Source organism: Acanthaster planci, linkage group LG03 (genome assembly GCF_054643075.1).
Source record: "Acanthaster planci isolate LZ-2023a linkage group LG03, COTS_SCS, whole genome shotgun sequence".
NCBI classification, from domain to species: domain Eukaryota; kingdom Metazoa; phylum Echinodermata; class Asteroidea; order Valvatida; family Acanthasteridae; genus Acanthaster; species Acanthaster planci.
In genome coordinates this window covers 56,923-76,924 of record NC_141779.1, presented here as the reverse complement: position 1 = coordinate 76,924, position 20,002 = coordinate 56,923, and the positions used below count along the sequence as shown (strand labels likewise).

General features: G+C 39.4%; 1 protein-coding gene and 1 pseudogene across 3 annotated transcripts in view; both read right to left on the bottom strand.

The window, feature by feature from the left end:
* Positions 1 to 10,721, bottom strand: part of LOC110990575 (nucleolar pre-ribosomal-associated protein 1-like) — a 65,700-nt gene extending 54,979 nt beyond the window's left edge. For all 3 annotated transcript variants that reach the window (XM_087134420.1, XM_087134421.1, XM_087134423.1), the window contains exons 1-4: positions 10,649 to 10,721; positions 3,739 to 3,874; positions 2,772 to 3,059; positions 1,899 to 1,995 (exon numbers count right to left, since the gene is read on the bottom strand). In XM_087134420.1, the coding sequence (XP_086990546.1) occupies positions 1,899 to 1,995; positions 2,772 to 3,059; positions 3,739 to 3,874; positions 10,649 to 10,677 (550 nt within the window). In that variant the 5' untranslated portion in view covers positions 10,678 to 10,721. The remainder of the gene's footprint in view (positions 1 to 1,898; positions 1,996 to 2,771; positions 3,060 to 3,738; positions 3,875 to 10,648) is intronic.
* Positions 7,749 to 9,979, bottom strand: LOC147799517 (uncharacterized; annotated as a pseudogene).
* Positions 10,722 to 20,002: the final 9,281 nt, after the last annotated feature.

Genomic DNA, 20,002 nt, shown 5'->3' with positions numbered 1-20,002 from the left:
TTGCTATACATGTTACTGTAGAGCTTCATCACTGACAGAGGGCAGTAGCCTGTGTTCTAATAATTGCTATACATGTTACTGTAGAGCTTTATCACTGACAGAGGGCAGTAGCCTGTGTTCTAATAATTGCTATACATGTTACTGTAGAGCTTTATCACTGACAGAGGGTAATAAGCTTTTCAGTTTGTTTCTGAGCTTCTTCCATACTACCTAATACATGTACACGTAATACAAATATGTACACTGTACAAGGTACTAATTAAGACAGGAAAGTCAGGACACTTATTTCCATACTCATCTCCAACAACACTAATAATGGCCATCTCCAAAGAGCAAAACATATCCAGCATGAAGGTACTCAAGGAATATCAAGAATAACATGTGGTAGTAACTTTTGATATGCAGAGTTCTAAACTTCAAAAACAAAAAAAGTTAGTAACAACCACTTTGCTTACAAAAACTGTAGAGTACCAGTATTTCCATCTGACCTTGTGGAGTTGGGAGTCATGATCATAAAGTCTTTCTGGTAAACATACAACTGCTGCCTACATGTAGTCCCACAGTAAACATGTTGTTCGTACATCAGCTGGACACATTGTTACAGGGGCAGAGGGGAGGAAGTTTTCCATTCTGAACCAAAAGTTGTACTTGAGTCTGTATATGTGAGCATTTCCTTACAGTAAATTCTGGATATTTTGGATCTGAAGAAATGCATACACATTGGATTTATCTGAATTTCAAGTAAATGAAAGTTCTAAGTTATAATACACACATGCTCACTGAGTGTAGAACCAACTGTGTATGAATCAGACTTGTTTTTGTGTTTAGTTTCCTTCTTTCTATGCATTTTAACACTAACTGCCCCTTATCCACCAAACTCAAACAGCAGGTTTGCCAGGTTTGGTTCCATAATGGTACCCAATTAACTTCTTGTTGAATTATTTTGGACTTGGTATCAAAGGCCCATGGTGATGGTGTTGGAATTTGTGTGAGCTGGGACACACAGGGGTCATTGTGTGCAGTGTCTAGCTTGCTGTACCAAGTGTTGGACTATGCTTGAATTTGTCAGGTTTGGTACTGTTCAGTGCAAGTCATCCTAAACTGCATAGACCCATCCATACCATATCACTCAAACTCCAATGGGCTCATTCTGTTAGAGTTTATCAGGTTTGGTACAGTGACCTGCATGTACAAGTACATAGACAAGTACGTGTACCTGGTGAAGTTTGTTGGGTTCAGTATGTTCCCTAGCGCAAGAGCCTGAGATAGGGGGTTAGGAGTAATAGTGCATAGTCCTGCTCAAAATAATCCATTTACTGAGATTTTATGTTGTTAAATAAAAAAAAATCTTTTTCCATTAAAAAAATATAATAACTGTATCAAACGTACCTTCATGCAGCAAATGTTCTGTTGTCTGTCTACCTTGTTTACAACGCAACATACAACAAATACTCAGGGTTTGTTTTTGCTTGCGTTTCTCCCATGTGTGAAAACACGACCTATCTTTTTGTGGTCACGTGGCTGCTGCAGAGTGGGCGATTGGACTGCACGTGTATTGGCAACAATTGGATCCAGGCTAGCTTTAAAGCAAGGGTTTATTGCTGTGATCGGTTTGTTTATTGAGCGTGCACACAATTGTACCTATAGAGGTTTTGCATGCCTGCCATCTTGCAGGCCAGTGCTTTTGTTCCACTGGGTATGTACAAAGGAGGTTTCTCTGTGGAACAAAAGACCTGCCCTGCAAGACGGCTACCATGCAAAGCCTCTATTCTTTGTGAAGGAATGAGAAATGAGTTGTCAGGAATTTTACAATAAAATGTTTAGAAAAACTGGTCAGAAGCTCTTGATAGAGTCATGTTGTAAAAAAGTTTAAAACACAAATTTCACGCTAGATTTACCTTTGTTTGTCAAAAACTGCTTGATGAGTTTATTATCTCCACTCACAAAGAATGCCATTGCTAGACGAATACAACAGTTACGTATGTCATCTTCAGTCTGTAAGAAAATAAACAGTACCACATAACAAAATCAGCTTGTAATATATGAGTTTTTAGTTACAACTAAAAACAGATTCAGCTTTTTAAAAGGCTTCTACAAACACTTTTGTCTACTTGAGTTTAAAACATTCAAGACATGGGGATTGATCTACATGTACCTCATAAATGTAAATTAAGGTACATGTATGTTGGATTAACTCAGTTTTTTCCTTTCTCTACCGGCTTATTCTGTTACAAAAACTAAAACCGCAGTAAACAAACACAAACACACAACGTCAAGAATAAAATTTGACCATTCAAATGTACTGTAAATATAGCACACAAAATATAATTTCAATGGAACGCCCCTATAATGAACACGACGGGGTTCACATGAAATATTGGTTGTAGCGGTCGTTTGGTATAGCAATCCAATCACATGTGCACACAACCATTTCAAACTCTGCACTTTGTGCTGGCAACCCTACAAAATGCTTTGATATGAGAATCTGGGCCAACACTTACACAGAAAAAATATAGTTCAAAATAAACAAGGTATACCAGTGTTCCCTGCTGTAGCATTCCACTGAACACTGTATTGGGGATGAAATTAACACTGAGGGTACTTTGTTACTGCCCTGTCATGACTGGGGATCCCTTTTGGTGGATACATAATTAAAATACAAATTTAATCAGTTGCATGTAAAAAACTTGGATTTGACTCAGATGCAAATGAATTTAGAGATAGCGCTTATAACAAGTACTGTTTAAAAACCACAGGCGATTGGAACGTACCTTTAAATCCATTCTGTTGACTTGTGCCATAAAGACACCATGCTGGAAATTAACAGTAGAAAGAACGTCTCTGGCGGCTTGCTGACTGTAGGTGACCATGGCAATCAGGAGATTAAGAGCAGACATGATGAGAGAGCTGTCGTTATTACTATTCAGTGCATGGTAAATGTGAGAGATATGAATGTTGAGAATCTTCTGCACAATGTCCAAAGCAGTAGAACTATACTCTGGAAGACTGTCTGAGGTTTGCTGCAAAATCTGACTCAATGTATCAAAAGATTCGCAGAGCTGGGAAACAAAGCAGAATAAAAACATTGATCAATGACAAAAATTGTTGTGGCACATTGTGATGACAAATTTCAAGATGTGATAAAACCAAAATGCATGCAAATGTATTTCAAGATGCCTAGATTTAGAAGAGAACCCAAAGGGTTTCACAGGTTTCGACATTTAGGGTTTTAGAGACTGACCCCAAAAGACAATGTGTACTTGATCCCGTATAGAGAAAATCATGAAGTGTTTCATACATGTACATCCATCCACTTTGACCAAAATCCATCCAAGGTCAATTGTTTTTGGTTTGATCTTTTTTGAGGTGTAATTATAGTAGAATCATTTACAGTAGGTGTGCACTGAATGAATTAACTTCCTTGTGCTGAATCATATTAACCGTCTGTATAAGCAAGCATGAAATCACAAATAAACCAACATTCACATTCTCCTCAGGAATAAATAATTTGTTAGGGACATTTTACTAAAAATGAACAAGGTCAAGTGGTGGCTTAAGACTCAATGGTTTGTGGCAGTCCATACTTGTGATATTTCTTTCAGCTTACCTAAAAAATACAGGTACAGTACATGTACATGGTAATTTTACCCTATGATTCAAAAGGTGTCCTGTCTTGCTGTAAAAAATGCTCTCATTACAAAAATAAATTTCTTTTGGGTACCTTCTTCAAACACTTACTTGTGCAGCTGGTACTTTGTCCTCTCCAAGTAATTCCATAATCTTTGGCCACTGCTTGATTTGTTGAAAACATCTTGCAGCTGTATCTTCATTCTTTTCATCTTTACAAGGGGATGGCTCTGTTGCCATGGTGATACTAGAACAAGTAAACAAAAATACAGGATTAAACAAATTCTGTCACCATTTCTGTCTTGATTCAGACACATTATAATGGTTCCTGTGTCACCAGTCCCCTTTCAACTCAGCAATCAAAATGCCTTGTAAATTTTTAACTATGTAGTACTGGTACCGGACAATGTACCTGACCAAGTATAAACCAGAGCACTCATTCTCCTTTGTTCCAGCGCTGTACAATGCGACCAAATTAGTAGCATTTGCACCTAAAAAATAATCACATGCGACCAAAAGTTTTATCTTAATTGCAAATGGCGACCATGATTTGTACCTGTTTGTCACCTGCCTTGTCAGTCATATTTCATAAACGATCGCCGCCTAGTCTTGTTCTACATGCACAGTGCCAATTTCATGCTTTAAAGCATGTACAAGGTACCCAGGTGGACTAGTTTGTGGTCGCATGCTGTACAGAGTGTGTATATAACTGGGAGACATTTCGCAAGCATATTCTCTAAATGCACCTAGCAGTCTATGCAATTCCAGTGCAATAAACTTGTCTCAATTCCAAATGTAATCTTGAAACCAAAAGGTTGCAAGCTTCCTTTAGCCTGGCATGGTGCCAGGTGTGAAATACTCGCAAGTAAAGAAACAAACACGCCTTGTCTTTTCTTTCAGCTGTTTTTTCAAGTAATTGATTGCCTATCTGTCCCGCAGATAAATGACAGCGTAATGTTGGGACTTAAACAAGTTTATGCATATTGCTGAAGAAAAGTGAAGCCTGACATGTGACATCTTTCCTTCTCATTTTCCTGTCACCAATACATGAAAGCCACACTATGATTGGCCCACTTTGCTTCCATTCCAATAACCAATGATAGCTCGACTTTTATTTTCATGGGGTCAGGAAAACAAGGAAAAGATAGGAACTGTGCTGCAATTGGTCAAGGTGTCATGCAGCAGACAGTGATTGAGAGTACATGCTGTTGATTTTCTGTAGTGGGGATGGGCAACATACACTGTACTTCGGAATTTTACCATTTTAATTTAATGAAGACATAAGGTGAATAAACCTACCCCTAAACATGTACATGTACATCTAACTTCACCAAGATGGCATGTGCATGTATGAAATTTTGTTGAACAAATAGCTGTGATGACAGAGTACCGGTAAGTTAGCACAATGGAAATAGCCTAGATGTGTTTATGCAACTTTATATACTGTATATACCTTACAATTCTGGAATTAAGTGAGACCATAAAGCTTAATAAATTACAAATTATTTCATCACAATGAGCATGATGTTTAGAGTGCTACCAGTCATGCCAGTGATGGCTTCATGGTTTGCACGTCTTGTGCCCCAACCACATATAGACCTTTTTCACCCATGTGACTCAATGTAAACAATACCACCTCATGTGGATTGCCTTGGCCACATTGATCTGTCCTATGGGCAGCTTCAACCATGTGCAAGCGCAAGTGCGAAAGCTACAAGCTTGACTAGTATATCTTGAATTGGTAGATTACCATCACAACACATCATACATGTAGGTCCAACATGATGGTGACATCACAGGAAAATGATCTATAGACCGCTCGTGTGTGCGTCCTAGGAGGACCAAGTCATGTGTATTTGAATGAGCAGACGTGAAATACCACTCAAGCTCCAACAGTTTGCCTTTGACTTGTAAAGAAGCCAGTAGGCAATAGGTGGTGTTAAAGGTGCTAAATTGGGAATTTTGGGGGACCATTTTCACTTGACTATACATACATGTACATGTAATGTCGTGAAACGTTAGTATGCCTGTTTTTTGCTATGGTTAAATAATTGAGCGAAACAGGTGTTCCTATAATAAGGAGAGAAAGTCTACCTTTTTGAAACAACTGACCTAGATAAGGTGGTGATGATGTCCTTTCATATCAGAAAGAAAAGAAGGCAGGGCTTTGGTTTTTGAGGGAAATTATGGGGTAAAATGGCAGCCTAAATCACGACGCGACAAAGAGCAGAAGAGCTGAGACAAATTAGCGAATGTAGACTGGTACATGTACCTTGACCTGGATTTTTTTAATATAAAATTTAGTATATCCAAAATGGCTGGGTTGAGTTACCAGACGTGAAACAAACTGGCATGATTCAGTCATCTTTCGCCAAACATGTTGGAAAATTCTACCTGAACTAGAGCTAACTTCATTTTACATTATATTGGCACTTTCAAAGCAAAATCAATACATACATGTACATGTACATTGGATATTATTGAGATATTGACCAGTGTTGTAGTCGAGACCACTTAAGACCTTCACAAGACCACACAAGACCAACACATGACCTCTAGTCTGAATTAAAGGCTCAAGCTATTCAAATGAACTGCAACAAAAGCATTCCTTTGTCATATTTCACTCTGTTACTTGTGCCTGGTCTTGTGTCTAGTCTTGTGCCTGGTCTTGTGATGGTCTCGACTACAACACTGATATCGATGGACCTGGGCTTCATTTTCACTCATGGTGACTCAATTCACACTTCTCTGAAATAGTTTACTTGAAGATGATTAGATCTTGCAGAAAAAAAGTTTTGCTCACAGAACCGCTGCCATAAATTAAGAAGATCGGCAACAATTGTTTTTCACCAAACACAGTCTAAGTCTATAACGCAGCAGCGTGTGTGCGTTCAGCATGATGTTGCATCTATCGCTCTTTTAAATGATCATCGTGAAAAGTTTTTTCAAACTAATATTTGTTCTGCTATCGGAATTTGTCAGCTATCCCACTATCAAAAAATGAGTTTTGTACATTTTCCAATGTGTGTTTTGGATATGAAAGGAACTGCAAGATTTCTGGGCAGTCCTGGAAAAGAGTTTTAGATACGATACACTTTCAGTGTGTGTGGCACATGTCCTGTGTCAGGACACAAGACAATACTGTGCTGATGTCGTGGTTTGTGGAACTTGGCAAACTTCCAGCCACCAAAAAGGCTTGCTAGCATTAATCTTTCGGACAACTGGCCAAATTGTTAAGCAGGCCTTATCATCCGATCATAAGCAGGCCTAGCTGGATAATTTCCGGGTAGGCCTAGTTCTGGATGTAAACTTTTCCATGAGAGTAAGTTTTCGAGGCAACAGGGACCTTGGACTGTGGTTTTCTCCCATTATCATGTAGTACATGTAAGGATACTCACTGCAAAGCTCTGGACAAGATCACTGTAGCCAATCTGCTCCAGAGCTGAGTAGAGGACTTCTCTCTGATTGATATCCATCCAGGAAGGGCCCATATTGGCCTAAGCCCTAGCCTAATTAATTTTGCAGGGGGCTAAGCCTAATCCTAGGCCTATAATTAGCCTGTATTATACTGTCAAGACTGTCATGTAGACACACATTGTTTGGTGCAGTGTGATGACTAATGTGCAACATGCATGATCTTAGAATTAGTCGCAGGATACTTTGGATTGAGATGGTGGCACAATTGCAGAATACCCTGCCACTCACCTCTCCCACATCGTAGCCGGCTACGATGTCGCGCTTGACTACTCACACAGGGTTTCGTTATGCACTCAGTGATTTTTGTACATAAGCCAATAGCTTCACCTAATCACAATTGGCCGTAAAATGCCCAATTTGGAACTGCCCGTGTTCGAATCGGCAGACGTGGCATGTCTGCACTATCTGCTGTAGGGGGCTTTGATTTGCTTTTGCTTTTAAGGGTAAAAGATTTGCTTTTGCTGTTAAGGGTAATTCCTTGATTTGTTTTTGCTTTCAAGGGTAATAAGTAGCAAAACTACACATTTATTCTTACTGACAAATGGATACCTAACTTCTTCCCAAATGAGTATGTATAGCCTACATGGACAATTCCACAGATCAACTTACCCAAGCTGCCCATTCTTCTTACATATTGTTATCGCCTACTGTTTTGCTGGATTATATATATACATTGTATACCTTGCTGCGTCCAATACAAACAACATGAATATGTCCCGTCCTTTGTTTTGGTGCCGGTACAAAAATTTGCCTAAAAATGAAAAGTAATGACACTTTTGCCGTCCATGACTTGGCATACCGGCCTTCATTTGTCCCCAATGTCCTTCAATCTTGTTAGTGTGTCCTCCGAATTTACTGACAAATTCCTTGGAATGGTTTACAGTTTCGTGTACTTATCCACATTTCTCCAAATTTGTGTATGCCTTCCAGCAATCCGATACTATGGTTGTGCCGGGGGGCAATCCAGTCCTGTATGAATGGTAGAAGAGTAGCCTCATCACGCTTCTCCACAGTGAGAAGGAAACATTCTCTGGAGTCTTCCTCCATGCCGCTGAATACCCACTGCCCTTCCACTACCGGTGTCCCCGGTAGTATTTTCGCTTCCCAATCTTGCTTTCATCAATTTGGACATGTTTCCCCGGCCCTCCGGTTTGTTTTTTATCCATGTCCAACATCACTACTTTGCACGTCTCGCAACAAAACCTGTCTCAGTCCACAGCTGTGTGCTCTCCAACTGCATCCAAATTTGTCCTTGGGTGAGGTCGCAACACCACCAATATGTTAGTTTCAATGTCTCCTCCAGTGACAAGTTGCTCTGTGAAAACCAACTTCCGTTGCAGATGGACTTTTCTCAGCGATGCCTCTTCCCATTTACCTGCCTGCGGCATTCCCATTTCTGGTGGTCCAATCTGTCTCCTGCTTCCACGATCTTCATGGGTTCACAGGAGTGAGGACAGAGCATCTCTATTGCGATTAAGCCCATGTTCTGGCACCATGCTACAGTGGTGTCGAAGCTCCATGACATCTCCCTACACAACCTGTCGTAGGTCATGAATCTCTCACCGATGCAGTTATCCTGATGCCGCTGGTACGATGAGGGGCCCTTAACAACTTGGATGCTTTCGTCTTTGGTGCTTGAACTGCCATGCTGGACTCTAACGTTACATTTTCTAACAAACTTTTTCATTTTGCAACAAAAAATCTCGCTTCTTCGATACACGACAGATTTCAAATACATGTATAGCTAGTTGTGACAGGGTAATTTAACCCACGCTTCCTTAATTTCAACTGGCTTTTTCTTTTCTAATCCCCCTCTTTCCATCAGCAAGGAATGTTGCGGCAACAAAAGGGATATATATACTTCAGTGATCAAAAACCACACCGCCCTTATTATGCTGCTAGCCTTGCAAGACTCGCTAATAAAAAATCCTACTGACTCTACCTCCAGTGCTTCTCATAATAGCCAGGCAAACCACGCTTGACTTCCACAAAGTTTTGGATACCCTGCCACTAATCTACCATTACCAGACTGGGCACGACCTTTTCTTTTGACTCTGTCGCCAATCTCCCCATTTTTTCACACGTGGATGCCTCAATGCTTTGGTCTTCTCTTGGCAGCCCCCTCCATGTATTTCACAATTACTCTCTGTAAACACAACCAAGGTACTTAAAAGCACTTGTTTTCTGTAAACAGACACACAACACAAACAATACGTTTAACTCGTCTGCACATGTACAGTTTCAACGCCACCCTTTCATTGTTAACTTGTGTAACTGATGCATGAATGTTAACTTGTTGACACCATGACAACCCATGGTCACTCCTTCCCACTGTTAGTATCCATGAAATCATACTGAACACTAACTTTGGACTTGGAATATTTCCTACACATCCCATTCACTTTGTCTTGCTTCGTCCTTTTTTAGCCACTTCCACATCGTATCTGTGTAGCCGCCAAATGGCACTAACTTTGGACTCACAATATTTCCTACACATCCCATTCACTTTGAGTTGCTTCGTCCTTTTTTAGCCACTTCCACATCGTATCCGTGTAGCCGCCAAATGGCACTAACTTTGGACTCACAATATTTCCTACACATCCCATTCACTTTGTGTTGCTTCGTCCTTTTTTAGCCACTTCCACATCGTATCCGCGTAGCCACCGCAAACCGGCACTAACTTTGGACTTAGACCCATTTCGTCCGTTTGCAACTTTGCTCGTTTGCTTCTTTGACCGTTTTCTACTGCACCACTTCACACAGCTTGTTCACAATGCAACATAGCCCCAGTGGTGTGGCAAGGACTCTCATTCCCGATCCATCATTAGCCACACATCCGTATATGCAATTTCATGTCGGCGTATTGAACATTTCGGCGCACCCACTTATCATCATGGGCGCAATTTCTTTTGCACACGAACATGATTCTTGACCTTTCCGTTTTCTAAAAACCATTTATTGAATTATTTCACTCACGTTATTCAGGTGTTTTCCAGTCTTTCTGCCTTTATCCATTCAATCTAATGGGCTCGCTCAATCAGTCGCCATCTTTAAAATAAGATCGTTGAACAATACATCACTTGACCCCTCATCGTCTCAACGGCTGTTCCATGTCAAGACATATGTAATAAACTGACTGATGACGATAAGATACTACATGTACCAATGGGCTCTCCCAAAACTTTGGCAGCAGTTTAGAAGTTTAGAAGAAATTGCGCCCACGATGATAAGTGGGTGCGCCGAAATGTTCAATACGCCGACATGAAATTGCGTATACGGATGTGTGGCTGAGGATGGATCAGGAGTGAGAGTCCGTGCTACACTAGTGCCACTAGTAGTGGGCTAAATGCAACACAGCAGCTCGACATCGTACTCGTAGCCAAAGATTTCAAGGGGGTAATTTTCGCGTGGGGGGGTATTCTGCAATTACTCCGAGATGATTTGATTGATTGTATTTTGTAGCGTCTAATGATATACTGTTCAATATACTGGTGGTATATCATTGGCACAAATCATAAAATGAGGTTCATTCTACAATCCTTACCCCTCATCGCTCGACGATCCGCACACCATGTGACAAAAACAAGCGCAGCGTATTCGCGTAGCAAATTTTATGTTGCTTTGGATACCAGTCCTTATAATTCCGACTACTCCCGCTAAGATTATGTATGGAGACGTCTGGGAAATTTGTGGTCAGGGAACCATACTAATCACATATGACCTCGGTCATCCGGTCATTTGGCAATAAATAAACCATGGAGGTAGAATTCTACCTCCATGAATAAACGCAAAGCAGCTGCAACCAAAGCCTAGCAACAAAACTGAAACTCCAAAAATCTCAATTTTCTAGAAATCAGCTGTTCAATATATAGTCTAATGCTGAAGTCGTGCAGGTATTTTGAAATTTGGCGACTTAGTTGGACAGATATGGAGTGTTTTGTAGCCCTACCGAGTCGTTACATAAAATCATACATATTTCACCCTGTCTCCAAGTTGCTTGATTTCGACATTTTCCTCTAAGGATTTGTACATAACTGAAGCTCCCAAAATCTAAATTTTTTTCACGACATCAGTTTCTCAATAGTCCCAGACTCAAATGGAACAGCTATTTAGAAATTTGGCTATTTAGTTTGAGAGGTATTGAGCCTTTTCGTAGCCCTACCCGTAACCGTGGAAATTCGTACATATTTGGCCTTATCGTACGTTCATTCCGATGTTTTCCCACATAAATTCCAACATAACTGAAGTTCCAAAATCTCAATTTTTCAAGAAATCAATTCTTAATTAGTAGAAGACTCAAATCGTGCAGGTATTTAGAAATTTGACGATTTAGTTGGAAAGATATGGAGTCTTTTTGTAGCCTGAGCCCGCATAACCTCAACTTTCCAGATAAAATCGTACATAATTATTTCACCCTGTCTCATTTGCTGCATTCCGATGTTTTCCCCCATGAAATCCAACACAACTGAAACTCAAAAATCGAAATTTTCAAGAAATTCGCTCTTCAATAGTAGAAGGCTTAAATAGTGCAGGTATTTAGAAAATTTAGCGATTTAGTTACAGCCAGATCATCAGTATAGTCTATTTGTACCCCTACACTCAACTTTTCAGACACAATGGAAAATATTTCACCCTGTCCAATTTTCTGCATTCCAATGTTTCCCCTGTGAATTCCAACACAACCGAAACTCCAAAAATCTCAATTTTTTAAGAAATAAATTTTCATTTGCTGGATTTCGACGCTTTCCTCTTAATTCGTACATAGGCCTAACTGAAGCTCCAAGAATCTCAATTTTTTCACGAAATCAGTTTCTCAATATTGAAGACTAAAATCGTTCGGGTATTTAGAAATTTAGTTATTAAGCTGGGTAGATAATGGAGTTTTTTCTAGCTCCCTTAACTTTAAAAAATTGCACACATTTCACCCTGTCTCATTTCTTGTGCATTCCAATGTTTTCCCTATGAATTCCAACACAACTGAAAATAAAAAATCTAAATTTTCAAGAAATCAATTCTTCAATAGCAGAAGACTTAAATCGTGCATGTATTTAGAAATTTTGCTGTTAAGTTTGACAGCTATGGAGTGTTTTTGTAGCCCTACCCTTAACTTCATAGATGAAATCGTACACATTTCACCCTGTCTCATTGCTGCATTCCGATGTTTTCCCCTATTAATTCCAGTATAACTGAAGCTCCGAAACTCTAAAGTTTTCAAGAAAGCAATACCTCAATAGTCCAAGTCTCAAAGCGTGCACGTATTTAGAAATTTAGCAGGTGAGTTAGACAGATTGAGTTTGAGTCTTTTTGTAGCCTTACCCTTAACCTCAAAATAAATTCGTACATTTTTCACACTGTCTCCTTTGCTTCATTCCGATGTTTTCCCTATGAATTCCAACTTAATTGAAGCTCCAAAAATCTACATTTTTCTAGAAATCAACTTCCCTATGGTCCAACAGTCAAATCGTGTAGGCTTTTAGAAATTTGGCTATTTAGTTAGACAGATATAGAGGTTTTTGCTGCCCTACCCTTATAATTTAAAAGAAATCGTAAATATTTCACACTGTCTCAGTATTGTAAATGACAGCGTGCTAGACCAAATTTACTCTCCTATACCTACCCGGCTAAATTAGGTGAAAACGACTAAAAAGAAGGTGAAATCTTCAAAATAAAGTGACATTGCTACCCTACTGGGTACCTTCCCCAACCCCTAAACCCACCCCCAAACCAAACACAAACCCCACAACCCCCAATCCCCAACCCAGATTCCCAAACCCCACAACCAAAACTTGCACCACAAACCGCCCTTGCACCACAAACCCCTGTAGATTATTTAATAAAATCTCCAGCTGGATCATTTTGTTTCCCAGTTTAACCAGCATCTCTGGCATTTTTTGCGATTGTGTCAAGCTCTACAAATAAATCAGGATTCCTTTTGTCAGTTAACAACACATAACCATATATATCAACGGCTTTGTAAAATAGACCTTGATCTGTGCGGTTTTCAAAATTTTGATAATGTTTTACAGTCGGAAGATCTGTTCGATCACGTTCAAAATGTTTATAGAAATCGTCTGCCTTACCATTAATTATCATTCTTTTCCCTCGTTCTAATGTATCATATCTGGGTTCTATCGTTGATTGACCTTCTAAAAAATTAGTTTCTTGTTGCGTTGTGTCAAATGTATCGTCCCAATCTAAATCATCTTGATTTGTTTCTTCTTTATCTTGATCCAACAGAGGAATTTCCTCTGGGTGAAATGCACCTTCTGCTATTTATAATAAACCGATTTTAACTGAAACTACCTGGTATGATACCTTGCGACACAAGCCGGCCTAGTGTGGCCAAGGCGCTGCTGGCCACTGCAGTCATTTTGGCTACATCGTCTACCGACAACCAATCTAAATCGGGCGGTGTAATTCTCAATAGTTTTTTTACCATGGAAATGAAACTGACTACTGCACCGCGATAAATGGTTTTTGCAATTCCTTTTACACCTATAGATTTTGCGTTACTCATGTTTTATTATATAGCGTTTTTAATTTATTCCGTGTCTAAAACTTCTTGCGCGGGTTTTGTTGCTTGAACGGGTGGCGGTGGTTTCGTTTGAGCAGCGGGCTTCTTCAAAAATAACGCTAGTGCGATTCTTCCGACTATTAGGCCACCCAAAATCAAGTTTCTGTTTTAAGTGTAAAGGTTCTCTAAGTTGAACTTACTTCCCGACTTTACCTCGGGTTCTGACTCTACGATTTTCATTTTGGCGAGCTGTAATTTCATCTTTTTGTTATGTTCTGCCAGGCGTTTACCTTGTACTCTTGGTGACCGTTTGCACCTGTGCCTTCACTGGACTGTTGGAGTCGGTGCTGTTTGTTCCTTGTCTGTTTCCATCTTCTTTTATAATAGACTGATTCTTGTTGATGTCTAAATGTTTTGTTCTTATTAACGTTGCAACTAGCGGCGATAAATAAACCCCATACTTGTAACAAAGTTCCCTAAAGAAATGCCCCATCGTTTGACTAATGATAGGATCGTTGTTTAAATCTTTTGTCAAATCGACCTCCAGTTCTAAATTTACGTTGAAGCCCAGGAATTCTATCGGTGTAGCGATGCCTAAAAGTCGCGCATAAGGACTTAGGATCAAGTTGTCTTGAGTTTTAACGATCCATTTGCCGAACTTTACTTCGTACAAATTTTCTTGCTCTGCAGCAGTTAGAGATTCGATGTCTTTGACGCTGTATTCTTCCCCCAGGTGTTTTTTAGATTTTCCCGAGGCGACTACTGAACAGAGTCTGTCTTTTACGGTTGGGTTTGAGTTCGACTGATGCTGTTTTAACTTTTGCGTCTGTGAGGATACTGTTAATGTCGTCCATTTTATGATCATGATTTTTGAATTGGTTTAACGTTAGCCTAGCAGTTACGTACTCAAACGTGTAATACGTCAAGTTAATTGCAATAACAAACTCAATAATTACTTGAATGAATTGTAGCATTGTTGATATTTAATTTTTAATATTTAACAATGTTAATTAACTAACGCGATAACTAGTTGAAAATTTGTTAATTAACTAGTTTATAACAGACTGGTGGTTCTGTCATTAACCAGCTTGCGAAATTTGACATCGCGTAAATGCCGTTTCAACCGATCACGCTCTTCATCGGTATCACGTCGTTTTCATCCAAACACCGATAAACGAATTTCGTTTCGAATTTCTGCGTTAATAACCAACAGCTGTGATTAAAGTGTCTTCCACTGAACGCCATCCTACTTAGCGTGCAAGTGTTGCTCCCTTTGATCTCTTGCAATATTTAATAAACTGATACAAGGTACAGTCATCCACGATAAACAAAGTGTTTACACCGTCAAAAATGTTTTGATACAAGTCGACCGCGTCGTTAATTTCTAGTTTTTCTTTATCTAAATCACACAAGTAAACATTCCCGTCAGTACATACCCACAACCTTTCTAAATACGTTTTTTTTTTTTAAAACAGCGCAGTGAGGCGACTTATACATGTTCCAACTCATCTATTCTAAACCCGATTTAATACACCAAACTGTTAAAATTACCGTCTTCGACCGTCAATTGCGCGTCCATCACTAAAACACGTACATTATTAACTGCCCCGCAGCTCTTTCTATTTGTATCGCTATGTTGCCACCTCCACCCAACGGTTGACCAGACTAGTGTGCCGAGTTATCGCCGGAACTTTTAAAATCGAGCCATACTAGTAAACCGTACTTGTCTTTCAAATAACTAGCCGTGTCAACGCCGGTTAGAATCACGTCTTTCACGACCGCTCGCCCCGATTTGGTATCTGAATCGCCAAAGAACTTGGTAATTTCGTTCTAATGTTGATATTCGAATAGCCCTTGCGAAAACAATTGATTCGGTTTAACTTCGACCGTCAAGATACTTTTTGTAATGTGCGGATTGTAAAATTACCTTGGGCTTTTAATGGCCGGGTCTTTAAACATGATCAAGACGCCTTTCAAACTTTTCATCGTGTGGTCTATATTGATGTTCACAACGTGTCTGATTTGTTGACTGACTGTTTCTTCCACGAATGGATTCTGTCAAATAAATAATACACGGAGCCTTTGTGTTTTTGCCGCAACGCTTGGGCCAGATCTTCGTATTCCAACGTCAAGTCTGAAATTGAATGTCTCCGGCCGTGTCGGTCGATTTAACTACTTTATCTTGATTGTTGAACTCGAGTTGATTCGTTAACGGTTCTTTAAAACCCGAGGGAAAAAATGGCCCGTGACCGTCAACATGGGAACGTCCAACGGAATGGAGTATCTACTTTTTAAATCGTCCGCGATGGCTTTGTCTTAACTGTCGTTGGCAGATTCGACGGCATCGTCCGATATTCCGTCGAGTCCAACTTGAAAGCAAATTTTGCGGTGCTAGGCACCACAACGTCGTATTTATCCATTGCCAGGAATTGAATGTTTAGCGTGTGCGTCGCAGCTATTGAGCTCGGATTGTGCGTAATGGTGACTTCGCGTCTTTCACCTTTAATGGCACGAGGAACTTCTAACCTGCGGCTCGAATTCAGTCTCTTTGTGTATTGATTCGCCATATTTTATTAGAAACGGTTTTATAATCAAACGGTTTTATAATTATGTAAAAATCTTAAACAAGGAGGACAACGCAATCAACGACAAGAATAATTCTTGATATATACCCATTAAATCGCGCTTGTGAAACATTTCTGCAAGCAGATCTTGAATCCCTGAAAGCATTTCAGAGTTGTGATCCACGTCGGCTCTCGTGTCACCCAGCATAGATTCGATGTTTGTTTGATCGGCACTGATGTCGGCTAATATATCGCTCACTTTTCGATCCATGTTTTAAAATATGTAAAATAAAATAGCGAGTGCACTAATGATGGTCGGAGGAGCTATATAGTCAATGCTATGGCGTTTACGGGTCCGATTTTTTATTTAGCAGTCTGAGTCAAAAACAAGTCGACGAAGAACGAAAGCGACACGATCTCGCGTTGGGACAACTGGCGCGAGCTAACCAAAAAAATAGCGTTCGTTTGTTGGACTTTTTAAACGAACGTATGAGACAAGAGCGCGCGAGTCAGCGTCAATTTACCGACGTGGAGAGGCATTGCTAGCTTACTCGGGATTTGACGGAAAATGTGTGGCAAAGTTACCACCCTAACCCAAGTTGTCAGATTTTTACGTGCCTTCGGAAGATCAGCAAAGAACTTCCCCCAAACGTTTTAGTGCGGTATTTGTATTACCCCGGCGAACAAGAAGGTGGCACTGTAAAAAGGGCAACCAATCCAATATGGAGCGTAGATGTGTTTTAAATAAAAAACGCACAAGTCAATTCAAACGAGTCAATGGCCAAAAAAGCCAAAACGGGCCCGACGTTACATTATTTACTCGATGGACCCAAACGGAGTTTTGTGAAAGAAGAACTTCAAGTGGTAATCAAAGACACTGAAATGCCTTCAATAATTTAAAAGTTTTTCGCTAAAATTCCTTCACTGAGTTGATTTTAACAGCTTACGAATTATCTCGAGCCTTTTGTGGCCAAACGCCAACGTATCGATGCCGTTGCCGAGAATATATCGTTTTGTGTCGAGTGAATGTAACGACATTTTTTCTGAATAATGGTATAAAGCTGATGTTGATACGATTGTATCACACAATGATCGTTTGGAAACTTTGTTTGGTTTAATAGACAGTCTCTATAAGACTCGTGTTGTAAGTCACTGTCAGTTACTGGCTTTCTAACACCTTTGGCTTTTCTAACGTTTGTACCGTTTTCGAGTGTGATAAAATACATCTTGGGCCGTATACAAATGGTTTCTGATATGCTAGCCCCGCCAAACTCATCTTTAAATTTACCGATGACCTTTTTTTGTTGACTTTGTCATACAGCTCATGCGCTGTCGGTAATTACTAAAATCAAACTGGCTGCGCATGTCCAACAGGTCTTGATAAACGTCATCCTTTTTAATTTCAAGAGTAAACTGTCGGCGTCGGAGTAAAGCAAGCTTACTCGTTCGCCGTAACGACATTTTAACGTGTTGTAATAAAATTCGTACATTAACATTTTGGAAAGTTCAAGTATTGTAACCCCCGCGTAAATCAGTTTGTTTAGTATGACTTTTGTTTTCATCATTTCGACACAACTCATGTTGCATTCCTTAAATTTAAAACTTTTTTTGTGTCAAAAAATTTCAAATTTTAATGTGGGGTATTCTTTGTATAACTCCGGTTTGGGCGTTTCAACGAAGCAAGCTGGGCTTCCTTTGCCTCGGCATTCTTTGAAATGTTTGACACAATCATCTTGCGTATAAAAGTGTGTACTGCACCGATCGCATAGATATTTTCTCACGTCGTGATCGTTAACTTCTGGGCTAAAAGTTTCGATTTGTCTTTAATCCAACAATAGTGGCTTTTAACTACGGCTGATGGCGAGCAATCGGTATCTTCCGTGATGTTTAATAGGTCTACGTGAGGTTATTTGCTTAATCCCGCTGGTGGAAAATTATTCAAAAGCTGTAAAATAAAAACTTTTCCTCGTTGATCTTGTTCTTGGCAAAATATTTCACAACCTATTTCTTCGTCTGGTTCGGGGTATTCGTATCCAAACACGTTGATTGTAATGATATCTGCGACAACGGTGTGGGAAAATCTATACTCTATAATCTATAACAAGACCGTCATCTGTAGTGTAAATTGATGTTCTCTCTTTGTGTATTTTAAAGTCTTATTTATTTTTGATCCCTTGTACAACGTCTGGTGTATATTTTTCCAGTGCCGCCCTCAGACACCATCGTTTACATTGTTGATCTTCATTTTTAATATTAATGACGGCTTTTTTGGCAGTGACATGTTTGTCAAGTTTGACATAACTGCTTCCGCCAATGTCGCCAAACCTACCAATGTTGATGTAAAGTGTGTTTATTTCGTCAACGATGTAACCCGAGACTTTACTGACAAAACGTTCAATTTATTCAATAAAATAGTCTCTGTGCTCAATCATAATTCCGTTCAAGTCTGCAATAATTTTATTCGGTTTTAATTCAAAATTAACGCTTTTATAAACTCTTGTTGTTTAAGTTATGTCGACGCGATCAAATTTACCATAATCCAAATAAGACTTGATCGCGCGTATGTAATCTTGTATACCGCCCATTGCGTCCTGTGGGTGTGATCTGCAACTTTTGTGTTTCAACGATCCGTTGAGGTGTTCTTTTTTGCCCCTCGTGTTGTTTGTGTAATCTTTGAGATGATATTGAATCGCTTGGACGAAGTCTTTTTTGAAATGTCGACGTTTCTGGGTGGTGGTAAATCAACTTTGAAATCTTTGACATATTGTTTGAGACTGTCCAGCGACCACGATCGCCACTTGAACAGCATTAGAATTTTACCCATCTTTATCTTTCCTACTTTATTATATGGCGTTATAATTTTATTCATTTACCCCACTTTTTATATATAGACAATTTATTTAAGACAATTTCACTTTTCCATACTAATATGCATGGAAAAGTAATTTCTAAAGCTTTCTTAAGTGAACCGAGTTAATGTGGTTCTATAACAGCTGTTTTAACTTTAAATCTAACAATTGCACATTAAAAATAATTCACTTTGAATGTAAACATCGATGACAATTGCTCTTGTATTTTCCATTTTTACAAAACATAACTTTGTGGCAATCGTTGCATCTTTGCTTTGTTTTTCTGTGTAGGCAAACGGGGCGACACTGGACATTTATACTTGTCTTCTTTATGTTCACACTTTCGCCAGTTTTTGATTTTTTTCTTTACAAGCATTGCAGAATTTTACATAATTCTTTGTTTCTATTATCTGTTTAAGTTCAGTAATTGTTTGCATTAACGACATCGTTGGCAACATTTGGTTTCTTGCGTTGTTGACAAACATATTTATAATACACTTTATTATTTAAATATCATTTATTTAAAGTAGTATTATTAACACGTGTAACCCCAAGTTCATTAAATAATCTACAGGGGGTTGTGGTTCAAGTGCGCGTTGTGAGGTTTGGGGAATCTGGGTTGGGGAAGAGCTTGCTGGTCTGTTCCATGTGTCAAACACATTCTTCTAAACAACGTGAGACAAAAATAGCGCCCTCTGGGGTCATTAGACGATATATGTCAGAAAAGACCAGTGAACTTTAGACATGTTTCGAGAATGTTCGATGAGAATAATATGTCTAGTTTACAGAGCTTGTAGCACTGTCTAGATATGGGTCATGCTGTCAACCACTGAATGTTTTGTCAACGTGTTATCTGTCCAACCAAGTATCCAAATTTCAAAATACCTGCACGATTTGAGCCTTAGACTATATATTAAACAGCTGATTTCTAGAAAATTGGGATTTTTGGAGTTTCATTTGTGTTGGAATTC